The following is a 16,498-nucleotide window of genomic DNA, read 5'->3' on the forward strand; positions in this document are numbered from 1 at the left end:
ATGCTAACAGCAAAACCTAAACTATGTCAGGGGTTTGTCTGTCAGGTTTTCAGTGCGGCAGGACGGTGGAAAGACGAGAGGTTCGGAGGAGAAAGGAGACGTTCTTTTTTAAAAAAAATGTATTTGGCCTGATTTTATCTGATCACGGTTTCCACGTGAGTCGATTCGTATCGTGTTATTAGTACGCAAGAAATAAGTGTTTTTCGCACTTATCTTTACATCCGATTCAAATGCTAAAATACTATTCCTGTTCGTGGTGTTTTTGGCGAGGTCGACTCAGACGCTGTCATAGGCCTCTTGTGACCCCAGGGGTCAAGATCATTCGTGATGTAATATGTTTGTAGTGAGTGGCGCTTTGGCCCAGAGGCAAAGTCTCTGTCATTGGTGTGGAACCCCAGGGTTCACCTCCTGGGCAAGATCGAAGTGGACACACCCCCCCGCAGGAAGGTTGGTACAGTGCGGTGTGATTTGGCCCCCGGGAACGGATAAACGGACGAAAATGGATGGATGTTTGTAGTTAATTGTCACATCAAACAGAGCCAGATTTGGTTTATTGGATTCTGCTATAATTATATATAATTATGGAGTATAAGCCTCACCTGGAAATGACATTATATAAAACAAATATTTAAATAAAGACGGAACTAAAACCCTATCTTTCAGTGATCCCACCTATGCAGAAAGATTAAAGCCCACTCAGGGACACGCCCCTCATCTTTACAGCAGCGACGCGACGGAGTTGCTGACTTCCTGAAGAGAACAACGCTGAGGTTTACGGCGAAGCCCCGTTCTGTAAGTGGCACCTCATGTCCACTGATCACAGACAGATGTCTCCACTGTGCTGTGTCTCCGTGGCTGCCTGCTCGTTTCCAGCCTGGTATTTGCAGGGACAGGCTGCAGCCATTATCATTAACCATTATCGTTAACTTAACTGCCTGTGCCGTCGGTGAGCTGCTGGTGTGTAGGCGACCGAGTGTAGGGGAGGAGAGGAGAGGAGAGCCCAGCCAGAAATGTTTGTGTTGGTGGGTCTGCCTCCGTTTAGAAAAGAGACGGCGTTGAAGAACGGAACCTTCCTCGGTCACATGTAACCACCGTCCCTCGCTCTGTGATCCCTGAGTCAGGAGTCTGAGAGAGAGGAACTCTGGTCCAAGCGCTTTACATGCCTCACACTGCCCTCTGATGTCACCACTGTGTGTAAAACAGAGAGAGAGAGGAAGGGAGAGAGAGAGAGAGAGAGGGAGGGAGAGGGAGAGAGAGGGAGGGACAGTGGCAGCCGGAGGACAGAGCAGAGCAGAGCAAATCACAACAGTAAGAGGAGCGGAGAGAAGAGAGTGAATCCTGGGAGAATGTGAACGCTCTGTTCAAACTGCTCTCACACTGAACCACCGCGTCTGCTTTTTTGTTTTTGTTTTTTCTTCTTTCGTTTTTCCTTCTTCTCGTGTTGAAGAGGACTTTACCGTTCGCGTCTGCGAACCACTTTTTCCACACACACACACACACACACTTTCTTCCCCTCCTCTGGTTGACACACACCGTTGTACACAGACTCACCAGGCGGCACGGCACCATTGATGGGTAAGAAGACCTCAACGCTGTCTTCACGACCAGAACCAGAGGTTGGAACTGTTTTTTTTTTTTTGTTTTTTTAATTCTTTTTGCTGATTTTAGACGTGAAGTTCACGGCGTGCACGTTTGTAGGAACTTGTCAGAGGGTCAGGGTTTTCCTCCATCTGTGTGTTTGGTTTATTGGTGAGAGTGTGTGTGTGTGTGTGTGTGTGTGTGTGTAACGGCTGTTAATGCTGCGTGGCTGCAGAGGTGACAGTGTTTATTGAACGGTACTGATGTATGGAGACTCTCGCTCAGCACAAGTCAGCACAGGCTTTTCAGGGAACTAAACAGACGGCAGCATCTGTGATGGTGTGTGTGTGTGTGTTTGTGTGTGTGTTTGTGTGTGTGAAAGTTTGTCACCTGTAAAAGGAAAAAAAATGTATTTGTGTTTGTTCGTTTGTTTAGACATTAGGGGGCAGTCTAAAATGTCACGTGGCTAAATGTAGCCTGATTTTAGCCCAGTGTTTCCACAACCTTTTCTGCAGCTACTTTTGTCAAGTTGTTGCTTTGAATGACTGAAATTTATTTTAAAAAATGTATGTAAAAAAATGTATTTAAAATGACAAATCACTCCCCACTGTGGCATAAATTAAAAAAAACCAAAACATTAGAATTGCAATTAACTCTGACAATAGTTCCGCGCCCACTAAAGGGCCCCGCCTCCCACTTTGAACCTAAACCACTTCTTCAACTCATCAGTGAACTTCATTTTGCGTTCTTCTCGCGTCAATCACACGTTTTCACCTGGAAATATTTCTTAATTTTAATTTGAATCATTAGTTCCTAGTACTGTTGAAGGAACATTCTGCCGTGTTCACTTCTGCGCTACTGATTTCTTCACACACACAGAAGGTTTATTGAACCTTTAAACCACTACGAGGAGTTTGCCCTCTGGTCTTAGCTCCGCCCCCTCCCCCCCTCCTCCCCCTCCTCCTGGTCGGACCAACTGCTGGTCACAGACCCCTTCTGTCGCCATGGCGTTTGCCTCCCTGCGCCGAGCGCCTGTTTGTCTGTGATAAACTTCCATGAGTTGTTATTTATCCCTGATCTGGATTAACCCCCGCTGCAGCCTCTGGTTCTAACGTCATTTGTTTCTCATCTCGTACGGTGGAGTTGGTGTTTTGGTTGTAAACCAACGATAACGTGCAGGTAATTAAACATGCATGGGTTTGTCTGAGTGCACGGCTCCCCAGAGGGGTGAGGAGGGGGTGGAGGGGTGAGGAGATCCCTGAGGAATCCTGCTCTATAAATAACTCCCTCTGTGGGATCCATAATCTTAGCCTGATCATGGCTGGGGGGGGGGCTATGATGGTGATGGATAATAGATGACATGGAGAATGAGAGCAGCGTTTTCACTACTTAAGAACATCTGAATTTTTTTTTTTTTTTTTTTTTTGGAATTTTGCAGAATAGCCCTTTTTTCATGTTTCATTCCTCAAAAACCAAAACAAATCAAACCAAAAATGGAAAATAATCCGTATTTATTTAACCCCCAGCTCTTATTATTTTTGTTATTTAAATGTGACGCCCAAACACATGATAATAATAATAACAACATAAATTAAATAAAAACAACAAAATAAAACCATTTGTCCTCTGTTTTCCACCGGTCCTTGGTGCAGTGATGGACCTCGAACCTGAACCCCGTAGCCCTCAGACTGTTCCCTCTGTTTGTATGTATTATTATTATTAATATTTATGAAGACATCTTATCGTGCCGTCCAGGAGCCTCATGTCACTGTTTTCATTTGTGCAGTTGATGAATGGATTATATTTATTTGATGGAACTGTTTCGCTCCTGTCCTTCTTGGCCAGAACTGTTAAAGAGATTTAACTCAAAGTCTTTTCCTGGTCAAATAAAAGTTGCCCAAATTAAAAAAAAAGAAGATAAAACAGAAAACTCACCAAAGAACACATTAGCGAGTTATGGGTTCCACAAAGAGGGTTCTAAATATAGGGTCGGCGTCAGAGTTTTGAACCACTTGTTCCGATCGTTTGTTGGTGACTGGTCTGACAGAAGACGTCCTAATTATGCCTCAATATTTCTTCATATATTTATATATTTCTAATTCTGAGGAAAACGATGCCCATAGACCTTCAATCCATTTTTTTTTTTTTTGCAGCAGTGTTGTTTACATTTCCTCGTGCTGTCATGGCGATCCAGAAGGTACAGCCAAGTGTTGTCATGTGCTGTGACGCAGACACTTCCATTATATAGTAAATAAACCGTGCTGATTGGACGACCGGTGTCTTGATGTCACCCTGTCCAGCCTGTTGCTGTTCATACAGCTACCTTCAATCCATTCACACACACACACACACAGACACACACACCTGTGGGGCTGCGGTTGTCTCTGCCACAGGACGACTGCTGTCACATCGACAGATCGGTGTTGATGGAATTTTGCTGATTAGAAACGACGCATTAAAAAGAAAAAACTAAGATTAATAAACAGTATCGCATGTCGATTTAGTGATTCAGTCGCAGACCAAAATATATTTTTGATTTTAAATCTCCTTTTATCGTGTTATATATACGACTGTTTGATAAACATGCGATCGATGTTTTTTTCTTTTTTCTTTGTTAGGTTTAAGCTATTTCTGCTGCTGCTACGACTCCAACGAAACACGATTGGACGGTTAGCTTGTTGACGTACAACAACTGGAGGTTATCGGAACATCTTTCTGATATCGTGCAGATTTACCTGCCGATTTTAATGTCCGAGGAGCTTGGCTGCTCCATGACATTATTAAGATTTTTTTTTTTTTTTTAAAGTGAGAAGGCAAACAGAGGGCGTCATCCCTGCAAGGACAACAATACGTTTCTAGTGTCCAATTAAAATGACTGATGGGATAAATATATATTGTGAAATGTATGTGTAAATATATACAAATGTTTTATCGAACAAACTCGTAAGGTCAGCACTTGAGTATTGATGCGTCTGTTTTTGAGGAGAAAGCCAAATGGACTTTTTTTTTTTTTTTAATTATTGTTATGTTTTAGGCTGAGGCCTTCCATTTATTAATGAAAACAAACAGCTCCTTTGTGCAGCCTCTGTGGCATGCTTATGGAGAAAGGCACTTGTGGAAGCGTACATAAGTAGTGTGTGGATGTGGTCTAACTTCAGGGGGGCCCCACCGGCGCCCCACTTACTGAAGAACAAGGATGGCCGGGCTTTGTGTGAATGTCGGCGGCATGAGTCTATATGGGAAAATGCCGGGTAAAAAAGGCGTTAATTGAGGTGATGCTCTATACATTTCTGGCACCGTGGGGCTACAGCGGCTGGTGCCAGGGCCCCGGAAGAATGGCTCCCAGTATTCAAAGTGACACGGTGCCTGACATGCTCTGTGGCCCCTGTAAACAGTTTTTTTTTTCTTTCCCATTTGACCTTGATGTTTACTTCCTATTGAACTTGTGTGTTAACTGTTGACACCTATGTGTGTGTGTTGTGTTGTGTTGTGTGTGTGTGTAGATGGTATATAAGAGGAGGCTTTGTTTATGTAACACAGTAGATTGGCACAATCTGCGTGTTGTGTGATTACCATCAGCGTCCTCTGCCGTTGTGCGTCTTTGCTCATTAATGGCTGGGTGTCAAACAACAAGTTTGTAGGTCAGAGGTCCGTGTGTTGTCAACATGTGCATGTTTACAGCGCCCTCTGTTTGTGATTGTTAATACAATTCATACTTTAAATACGTATACACACGTGTTTCAGGCCCAAATCTTTGTTTACTGAAACTTTTTTTTTTGGTATAAATGCTCTGCTCACTTTCTGTTTGCCCGGTTCTCTTAAATATGCAGGAAAATTAATTTTATTTTTCTCTTTTATCATATACTTTTAACTGATTTTTATCTTACGTTTTATTAATATAATGTCTGGTGTGACGTCAGTGTCAGTTTTCGATTTGAAATATTCTTCTGTTAACGACGAAGAAACAGTTCCTACTCTTTCTTGGTGTCCTTTTGGGTTGATATATACAGTGAGTATATCTTCTGTTAACGACGAAGAAACAGTTCCGACTCTAAGCGTTTTCTTTCTTGGTGTCCTTTTGTGTTGATATATACAGTGAGTATACACTGTGTGTACTTACATGTATTGCAGTATTACAGTACAGTTTAACCCACAAATGCACCAGCGCAGGACCAGCACGTCTAAGCAGCGGCTGCCACACCCATTGTTCTCTCCCTACTGTCCCGTCGCCTGGTGTCAGGTTTCCTCCTGCTCTGCAAAACCTGCCCAGTACCAGAGATGTCATTGGCTGTCCCAGCAACTTAGTCCAACTCCTGTTACCGCCTCATTGGTCACTCGGGATGCCGGGACGACCAGGATGTGGAGCAAAAAATACGGATGATGGCTAGAATGTTTTGCCCGCGGTGCCAGTTGGTTTTGAGCGTTGATCAGACGCAGGGCAGGATTTAGGCTTAAGTTTGGATTTTTATGTGGCGTGAACTCGATTTATTCCGTTGCAGGATTTATTCCCACAGAACATAATTATGGATTAAGTTTCACAGATCTTGACACTTATTGATTTATTATAATATAGTGCAGCGTGTTTTAGTGGAATCAGAGCTCACGTCATGTATGAAGAGGCCCAGATTTAAAAAAAAAAAAAAATAAATTCTTGCCTGATCTTCTGCTCGTTTGCTCATCGCTGGAGCTGTGTGTGTGTTTCTGGAGAGTAATCTGATTACAGTAATACCACAGTTTTTGCATTTTGTCAGCCATGTGGATGCAGATGTAACCGGCGTGTGTGTGATGTGATGTGTTAGTACGCTGGATTAGTCCAATGAAACAGAATCTCTGTTGCAGTTTGAATGAAAACATTGTATATGACATATATTTAGTATATATTTTTATTCCACATAGGGGTTTATTATATATATATATATATATATATATATATTTCCACAAGTTCACGACTTGTTGCTCACTTTGACCCGACGTCTCCTGTTCGGTGAGAAACCCTCATGGTAAAGTGTGTAAATGTGTGTTCTGTGGATAATTGGGTCGGCAGCGCGCTCTTCTCTCCTTGCGTACCATGTGATGGTCACGCATGGACGCAGTCTACAGTGTAACGACGAGCACAGTAATAGAGAACGTTGGCTGAAACCCATGGTTCAAAAACACCGGCTCCTGCTGTTCATTCAGACACGTTTTTATTTCCTCAGTTCTCTCTTAAAGAACGCTCGTGGATTCAAACATAATAACGGAACAGACTTTTTTTTTCTAGTCCTGCTAATCCTTCAATGGAGGGAATCGAAATTATGATATATAATAATGCTTTATTTTAAACAAACTAACACAAGTGTCAACATTTATAACAATACCCAAAATGTCCAAATCAGGGCTACATAATAACCTAATTAATAATTTCTGTCTTTTTTTCTTTGTTTCATGCGAAAAAGTACCTTTGATAAATTGTTAAATATTTAGTGCAATATAATTTTACAAAACATTTTTCTTAATATGAAGTGTTTGTGTTTATAAGTGTTTATTTTTTTAAATTCATAAAGCGGGCCAGATTGAATCACCAAGCGGCCCGATTTTGGCCCACTGGCCGTATGTTTGACACCGCTTGTCTAAATTCATATTAAAAACTCACTACATGCGAGTTAGCTACGCGTCTGTTCTGCCAAGTTGTTTATACAGAAATCAGTTACGTTACAGTGCGTCTATTTTTTTATTTCCAACAACAACCTGGACTTCCTGGATATTTGGTTATTTTTAGGGACGTCTTCAAGGATTTCTGAGAGTTTGAAAATCCAAATTCATGTGTATTTGTCTCCTCGTCTCCTTCAGTGGACGTGAGCGCTGCAGCACTGCCCCCGCAGGTGCCTTCCGCCACCACAGCCATCCTTCCCATGGACCTGCGAGTCGTGGACCACCACCACCACCACCACCAGCAGCCCACATTCGGCCTGGTACCTCAACCCGAACCCATGCCTCCCGCCCCCAACGCTCACGTGTCCCCGGAGTCCGGCGGAGGAGCAGCCATCAGTAAGACGATGACGACGATGATGATGATGATGATGATGATGTGTGGACAGACATGTGTCTTCTTCTGGAATCATGATGAATTCTTTCCCGTCTCCCACAGACCACCCAGAGCAGCAGCTGCAGCAGGAGCTGGTGGCTCTCAAACACAAGCAGCAGCTACAGAGGCAGCTCCTCATCGCAGAGTTCCAGAGGCAACATGAGCAGCTGTCACGGCAACATGAGGTTCAACTGCAGGAACACATCAAGGTAATCCTCCTCCTCACCCCTCCCTCTCTCCTCTCCTTCTCAAGGACAGGGGGCCGGTGTATTTGTACACCTAGAGGGCAGTACTGTGTCATAATTTGATTTGATGGTACTTTTTTTTTGCTGCGTACTCATCTCCACGACAGGACCACTGCTCCCGCTAAACCCAAAGTGTGATATTCAATTTGCTGCTATTGCTTCTCCAATGTCAGTGAGGACGGACGGTGAGTCCGGGCTGGGACACCGGCTTGTCCTTCAGCCCACTAGACCAAGGTGCTGGTCAGGGGGGTTTTTCTGCTCTGACTTCTTGTTCAGTTCTTCAGTTTTTTCTTTTTTTTTTCCCACCAGCATCAACAGGATCTGCTGGCCCTCAAACACCAACAGGAGTTGTTGGACCATCAGAGGAAGCTGGAGCAGCAGCGCCACGAGCAGCAGCTGGAGAAGCAGCAGCGGGAACACAAACTCCAACAGCTCAAGAACAAGGAGAGGGGACAAGAAAGTGAGTAGCAGTGTGTATATATGTATGTTTATATGTCTATATGTACTCTATAAGTTATGTATTTATATATATGCATATATATGTTTATATATGTCTATATATACGTATATAAATATGTCTATATAATGTGTATATGTATATATATGAATATGTGTATATGTATCTATATATGTGTGTGTATATATATTTCTATATATATATTTTACTTATATATACACGTTTATACATATATGTATGTATATATTTATGTTTATATATGTATGTGTGATAAATACATATATATGTATATATAACATTTACGTATATATGTATTTATGTATATATATATGTGATATATGCTAAACTAAAAGTCTGCTGCATAGACGGGAGAAAAGAAAACGTGTGTGTCTGTCTGTTCCTTTAGTGCTTCCACTTTAATTGTTTCTCTAATTGTTTTGTGCTACGCTAATAGAAGTCAGCGTGAACGACTCGACTTACCTTTGTACTGAAAGGCGATACAGTAGATCAATTTTATTACCAAACGCTGCACAATACACAACAGCCAGGTCCTGGTCATACGACAGTAGCGCTGTAGCCGAGGTAGCGCTGTTCGTCACTGTTGTTTTTGTGCTAACATTGTAGCCTGATCGTACCTGGGCAGACGGGGACACTAGGTGGTGGAGTGGGTTGGAGCTTTTGCCTTACAACAGGAAGATCACGGGTTCATTCCCTGGCAGTAACTCATGGTCTTCCTGTGTGACTCAGTCAAGAAGTAGATATTAAATAAGGAACATATTTTTGTGTTGTATAATAAAAATGTATTTAATTATTATTATTATAATTGTAATTACAAAGGTTGTCCAGTAGTCTCGTGCTGGTCGCCTTGGACGATCTTCGACGCTGATTTACGGAATCCCTGTGTAGAATAGAAGTGCTGTCTGAGTATCAGTCATTGTGGATCCATATTTGGATCCACCATTTTCCCCCTGACCTTTTTTCTCCAACAAAGTCTACAGAAGCCGCTAACAGAGGAAGCTTTGTTAAGTGCTGCACTAAATGGCATAGAAGGGAGTCTCATAAAAGCAAATTTGCCTCAGTGGCAAAGCAGACATATTGGGATGTCAGCACTTCCAGCTGCACCGTGATTTAGAGATCACATATTAGCCGCCATCATTTTCACATAACACGGTTTTACCACTTTTCTCTCAAGCTGGCCTCATCGCTCCACTCCTCTCCCTCTGTCACATCTTTAAGGACTTCCCTCCCGCAGTTAAAACATCTCTCTTCCTCCCTCCCGTTATTGCTCTCCTCCCTGTGTTTAATATATTTTTTAATGGCCTCTCGCTCGCTCTGCCTCTCACTCATCAGCCTCCCTGGACAATTTGTTTGTAGCTGTGAAATGAGCGTGGTAATTGAAGAGAGACTAGCAGCGGAGTGAAACTAGTCTTGGAGGGGAGTTACGGAGCCCTGCTGTCGTTTCCACAGAGTTTCACAGAGATTCTGATCCAGGCGTGGCGACACACACACACACACAAACACACGCACACGCAGATTGATATTGTCATAAACCTTGTGTTCGTGTCACAGATCCAACAGGCTTTACACTGACTAGAAAAAAAAGACTGAAAAACATGATTTATCGTCGTCATTATTCATTTAAATTATAATTTTTTTTTATTTAAAAAAGGTCATTTCCAGTGTTGAATCGTGGGCAGAGGCTCGTTTTGTTGATTGTTTCTGTCTGCTCTCAGGTGCAGTGGCCAGTACAGAGGTAAAGATGCGACTTCAGGAGTTTGTCCTCAACAAAAAGAAAGCCCTGGCTCAGCGTAATCTAAACCACTGTCTGCCCAGCGACCCGCGCTTCTGGTATGGGTAAGTGTCACGGCGCAGTGTCTCTGGTGATTGGTGGGACGTCAGTCCTGGCCGACCAGGATCACATTTGGATTCTGTACACCGTGTGGTAGACTGGTGTGAACAAATAAAAAAAAACAACACAGTTTTGTGATGGTGAGGTGGAGCGGCAGGAACTCAAGACGTTATGATGTCGTTTTCTCTCACCCTCACTACCTTGTGTTGTGTTCCTGAAGCCCCGCCCCCTTCCATCCTACCTTGTGTTGTGTTCCTGAAGCCCCACCCCCTTCCACCAACACACTCACAGCTATTACTTTATTGAAAACACTGTAATTCCTCAAAACTGATATTCTCTAAATAAATTTGGAAAAAAATAAATAAAAATAAATAAATAAAAAAGTGAATTTTTACTACTGAGGCACAAATAAATTAATTAATTAAAATAAAATAAAATAAAATAAATGGATTTGACCTGATGCCCCTTCCTAATTTCACCACAATCAATTCTCGCCCCTTAGGGGGCGCTGTCCCCCATTTTGGGAACCACTGTATTAAAGTTCCACAGTGGTTGTCATTTTGTACGTTTCGTCATTTTGAGATTAAATCAACCTGAGCTGCTCGTCTAATGGAACGGATCCAGAAATGATTTTCATTCTTTTTCTCGTCTCTCTTCTGCTTCTGTAGGAAAACACAGCACAGCTCACCCTTCCTTCCTTCATTCCTTCCTTCCTTCCTTCCCCCCCCCCCCCCCCCCCCCCCCCCCGTCACTCCCCCTCCCCCCCTTCTCCTCCCCCTTCTCCCCCTCGGCCCCTGCAAAAGCAGTAGACATAACTGAATAATGTGCAAAGTCATGCATATGAAACAGCAGTCAGCGGCTGGAAGCAGCTCCTAAAAAGGTTTTTCTTCTGAATGTTTTTTTTTTTTTAATCTCTCTGAGAATAGTTGGAGACGCAGTGAAAACAACAGATGTGTGTGTGTGTGTGTGTTCACGTTTACATACTATGACTTTACCACACTGTGCTCAACACCCGTCTGTGTACGGTCAGATATCAAGGTAATTAAATTATAATAAATTTAAAATTAACAGGAAAAAGAAAAAAAAAATACAATTTTTACATATATATTTATGTATGTATATAGGATTATATATAGATTTAGGGATATATTTTATATATTATACATATACACATGTATATACACGTCTGCTGCTGTATTTATGTATCTATATATACCTATAAGTAAATAAATATATATTGACATATACATATATATTTCGACATATATCTAGATGTATATGTATGTATATATATTTTTTTTTTCTCCCATTTACGAATGTTGATTTATCTCAATTCATATTTCTATAACATCTTTGACACAGAAAACATTTAAAAGTTTTTTTTTTTAATTTCCAACAATGCAACAACATCTTACTGTTGCTGACGAGTTGAAGAACGGTTGAATTTGCAGAAGTGGATCCTAAATGCAGTTGTCGTTGAAGGAACGAGAGACAGAGAGACAGAGAGGGGGAGGGGGGGGGGGGGGGGGCGGCACATGTGCACACATATGGCACGGCGGTTTGAAACTGGAACTGTTGTGTCAGTAGTGAGCAGACAAAGATCAGATTAGAGCCACGCACACACAGAGAAGTGAACTGTGCTGGAACAGGAAGTGAGTGACAGTGGTGGCCACAGTTGTGTGTGTGTGTGTTGGCTGCAGTCGCTGCTCATGACGTTTGTCAGTGTGGTGACCCCTAATGGCTGATGCATGCATGTAAATTATAAATGTATGTGAAGAATTCCTCTCCTCCCCGGGGAGGGCGGACATACAGAACATCACAACGGCGTTATTGTCCAACTCCGAGCTGCTCTGTGATCGTGGCCGTCACGACACACAGAGAGCGGCTTTGAACGCAGGAACAGGAAGTGTGCAAGTCCTTCATGACAGACGCAGACTTGTCACGATGACCCCTCTCTGTCTCCCTGCTCTTTTCCCTCGGACGCATTCCCGTATCACGCTGACCTCTCCGTCAGTTGCTTCGTCCGCGGCTGCTTTCTGTGTAAATGTTCTAAGACGTTTGTGCTGTTCTCCCGGGGGATTCTGGGACATGTGATGATCAGCAGCTAAACGGCTAAAATGTAAATAATGGCAAACAGAAATCACCATCGTCCTTTTCCTGACCGTTTGATTCCGGGGTCTGTTTGTGTTTCGGTTTAAATGGAAAATATTTGACATTAACAAAGAATTTAAAGCTGCACCAAGAAAAAAACAACATTCGTTTACTCTAATGCGCCTCGGCTCTCCCAGAGAAAATGTATGTGAGATGAAGCGGCGTCTCTGTTTATGTTCGTCTATTTATGTAGAGCAGCAGCCGGACATAATATTTCTGGGAAGTGGTATTGATGACTTTCAGAAAACGGCTCTATTGATTCCTATAAATCTCTGTACTGCTCCTGAGAGGGGGCAGCGTGGCTTCCCTCGGTGCAGGACTCCCGTCTGTCAAAACAGATGAGCAAACGATCAATATGTTTTGTATCAGACAACCATCTCTGCTCCTCCTCTGCTCCTTATTGAGCACCACTTGTGGAGATGTTTAATCTGGTATTGATGTGCAAATCTACGAGCCGATTTCCTACGGTCGTACGGGTGTAGAGACTCCAGTGGTGATTCTCCGACTGTCACCTGAAGACAATGTTTCCAAAAAGACACGATTAACCCTGAAGACAATGTTTCCAAAAAGACACAATTAACATGACTGTTAAATAATCACGATTAATCAGTAATTTCTTATTATGTTAATAATTACGATTAATTGTAATTAATCAATATAAATCAACATGAACTTTTTTATCTGTTGTTTTACAGATATTTAAAAAATATTAACAACAGTGTAGGTGAAAATGTATCTTCATAGAGTTGTTAGATTTTAGTCATAAACCTTTTTTATCTGTTGTTTTACAGATATTCTAAAAATATTAACAACAGTGTAGATGAAAATGTATCTTCATAGAGTTGCTGGATTTTAGTTGTTCATATCGACAGTATCTCGTAGAAGCTAATGGAAGCTGAGCCTCAACAGGGTTTAATACGCTCCAACACCATAGACACGAATGAGAAGAAAATGTCGTCAGACAGAAATTTCCCTCTGTCCAGTCGAATGTCCGGCCCACCACTGTGACCACTGTCCCCCCCTTGTCGTCTCTGTTCCTCACTTTTATCCTCCTCCTGCTGCGTTGACTCCTAACGTCTCGCTCGTCTTTATCTTTATCTGTGTGCGTCGATATACTAATATAAATATACTGTATATATGGAAGTCCAAAAACTGAACTTGAGTGCACTCTGCTCCGTCTCTCGCTGCTCTTTTCTTCTTCTCCAGTCCAACTAATGCACAGCATTAACAGAACAGACTCGGCCTGCTCCTATTAATGAAGACTTTGGAAGCTCTGCTTCCACTCATAAGAGGCATTTTGGATATAATTGAGTTTCATGACTTGCATCACTGTCTTACTTTATTCAAAGTGCATTTGAAACACACAAAACAGAAGTACAGTTCAGATGTTTGTTTCGCCGAAGTATTTACAGTTTTACTGTAGTTTCATTACACGCCGACATCCGAGTTTGCAGGAAGCTTATCTCAAAGAACGAAGTTAAAGAAGAAAAATTTAATTGGATCCAACGGACTGTTATTGGTGGCCAACAGGAGAAAGACTGATAGGAGCTGTATTCCGTGTAGTCTGGCAGAAAGAGGAATAAATAAGAGACTGGCCAGGATTGACCAATCAGAGCCAAGCTACTAATCAAACAGCTGGTGAGCATCTGTTTTCAAGCAGATCACAAGCAAAGTGTACTGATTCCAGTAAACTCAAACACACACACAGATTCAATATTTTTTTACGTTGCAACAAACAGTGGTTTTCATCAGGTTGCGATGGTCAGTCTGACCAATGAGGACAAATACAGATAAAAAACATCAACATCCAAATGTATCGATGAGCAAAATGCTAAAGTGATTGTTCAAAAAAAGGTTGAAAGTTGTGCATGTATGCAGGCCCCATGTGACGCTACCAGCCAATGAAATTTGCGGGTCACCCCGGTTTACATTTGACCTTTACATTTCAGACCTCCTTCTGGAAAATACCAAAAAGAACAGCACATTAGGAAGACCATAGGGATAATACCGATATTAGCATAATTATGTAATAGGTAAAAGAATTTGGAACTTGGGTTTCGCCAAATATGTTGGAATCGCTTATGGGATCCTGCTACGTTTACCGCAGTTTTGTGGCGAAATGGCTGCATGTATCGGTATCGGTTGATATTGGAATCGGAAATATTTGCTTATCGGATATAAGCAAAAAGTTAACGTTGGACATTCCTAGTAGACAAAGGAGTAGTATTACAGTAGTATTACACATTGTACCAAGAAAGTGTTTCCGATAAAAGTCTGTCAACACTGGTAACTGTAGTCGTTCAGTTTTCACTCAGAGTTAGAAATGATCTCACCTTCTCGTCCGTGTCTCCTCAGCCTCTGAGCCCAACCTGAAGCTTCGTTCCAGGCTAAAGCAGAAGGTCACCGAGTGTCGCAGCAGTCCTCTGCTCCGCAGGAAAGACGGTCTGATCACCACAGCCAAGAAGCGATCCTTGGACGTGGCCGGTGAGAACTCGTTCTGAGATTTCACTCAGTGTTTTACAGTAAAGGGTCGTTAGAGTCACCACTGTGGTCCCTGCTGTGTGTCTTTTTTAGAGTCCGCCTGCAACAGTGCACCAGGTTCAGGTCCCAGCTCCCCCAACAACAGCTCCAGTAACATCCCCAATGAGAATGGGATCACTATATCCAGCAGCCCTGGAGAGGTAATGCACCCGAAATATATATACAAAATACATGAGTAATGAGAAAAACAATGTATCTTAATGAGTACTCCAATCTGAATGCATATATAAATACATGCCGTAAATATTTATAATCTGGTTCCTTTTAGAGGAAGAGCTGATAGCACGTCAGATTAGCATGCCCGCTCTCTTTTGTTGTTCGAGCGCTTCTTTAATCGGTTGCGTCTTTAAGAGGAACCACATGGTAACTGAAGCAGCAGTTCTGGTATTTTATTGACTTCATGTTACTACTACTGCTACATATGGAAGTAGACTCAGTAGTAGTGGTGGGAGTAGTTGATGTAAATCTTCTGCAAATGTGCAGCTTAGGTTAGCATCCCACATCTGATGTAGCAGGTGGGTGACAGTTGAGATATCGTAGACATCTTTGGAACTCTCATCTTTTGGAATATCTAAAAATGCCCTTTAGAAGAACTGTTCCGGGAATTTAAAATAATTTGGGGCTAATCCCTGTCCATGACCCGTGTTGTTCGGTTGTTCTCCGTGTCCAGGCCTCACTGCTCCACCGACTGGCTGCACGGGAAAGTTCACTGAGCCAGTTGTCTCTGTACACGTCGCCCTCCCTCCCCAACATCACCCTGGGACTCCCTGCCCCAGGACTAGCCAACACTGTGAGTATATCTACGTACGTTCGGTGTCCAACCACCCTCAACTTTTCTTCTTCCGTCCTTCAGTCATGACGTCGCCCTCTCTTCGCAGGTCGTGTCGGGACACCAAGACGGTGAGAGTCATCTGCCCGCTTTTCAGCAGGGCATTCCTCTGACTTCCCCTTTTCTGCCCACTGCCCACCTGCCCTCCTACTTGGCGTCGCCAGCACTAGAGAGGGAGGGGGTGACGGGGGCCACAACTGGCCACAACCAGCTCCTCCAACACATGGCGCTGCTGGAGCAGAGCCACAATCCAGTGGGTCAGTGTTTCAAGACATGTATTTTCACTAATGGTTGCTGAATATTTATACATCTAGTTTGTACTGTTTTGGCTAAAATATATTTTAAAATATATAAATATAATATGTAAAATATATCAGCCAATATATGTGGTTTTCATAGTGTAGCGGTTGCCATGCTTGCCTTGTCTAGCAGAAAGTCCTAGGTTTGATTCCCAGAGGAATCACATATCCCTAATGGCGCCTCTTGTGGCGGCCTGTGTTGGTTGCAACACTCGCACTCTAAATTTCCTCCACTGTGGGACCGATGACTTTTGATGCACTAACCTGTTGCTCTGAACGCCCTGTGTTTACCCAGTGGGTCTGGGTGGACTTCCACTACCGTCACCCACCGTGTCAAAGCTCGCCCGCGGTCACCGTCCACTAGGTAGAACCCAGTCTGCTCCTCTGCCCCAGCAACAGTGCGTCCCGGCCCAGGCTTTGCAGCAGCTGGTGGTCCAGCAGCAGCACCAGCAGTTCCGGGAGAAGCACAAACAAATGTTCCAGCA

At 42.9% G+C, this 16,498-nt stretch overlaps 1 protein-coding gene across 1 annotated transcript in view; it reads left to right on the forward strand.

Annotated features, from left to right (window-relative positions):
- LOC103392446 (histone deacetylase 4-like) overlaps positions 1–16,498 on the forward strand; it is a 69,949-nt gene that overhangs the window by 27,241 nt on the left and 26,210 nt on the right. The window contains exons 3-12 of the mRNA XM_025063740.1: positions 7,408–7,605; positions 7,706–7,851; positions 8,197–8,347; positions 10,078–10,198; positions 10,862–10,874; positions 14,672–14,828; positions 14,919–15,025; positions 15,556–15,675; positions 15,764–15,971; positions 16,309–16,489. Coding sequence (XP_024919508.1) covers positions 7,408–7,605; positions 7,706–7,851; positions 8,197–8,347; positions 10,078–10,198; positions 10,862–10,874; positions 14,672–14,828; positions 14,919–15,025; positions 15,556–15,675; positions 15,764–15,971; positions 16,309–16,489 — 1,402 coding nt within the window. The remainder of the gene's footprint in view (positions 1–7,407; positions 7,606–7,705; positions 7,852–8,196; positions 8,348–10,077; positions 10,199–10,861; positions 10,875–14,671; positions 14,829–14,918; positions 15,026–15,555; positions 15,676–15,763; positions 15,972–16,308; positions 16,490–16,498) is intronic.

This window comes from Cynoglossus semilaevis, chromosome 16 (genome assembly GCF_000523025.1).
Source record: "Cynoglossus semilaevis isolate Cse_v1.0 chromosome 16, Cse_v1.0, whole genome shotgun sequence".
Classification (NCBI taxonomy): domain Eukaryota; kingdom Metazoa; phylum Chordata; class Actinopteri; order Pleuronectiformes; family Cynoglossidae; genus Cynoglossus; species Cynoglossus semilaevis.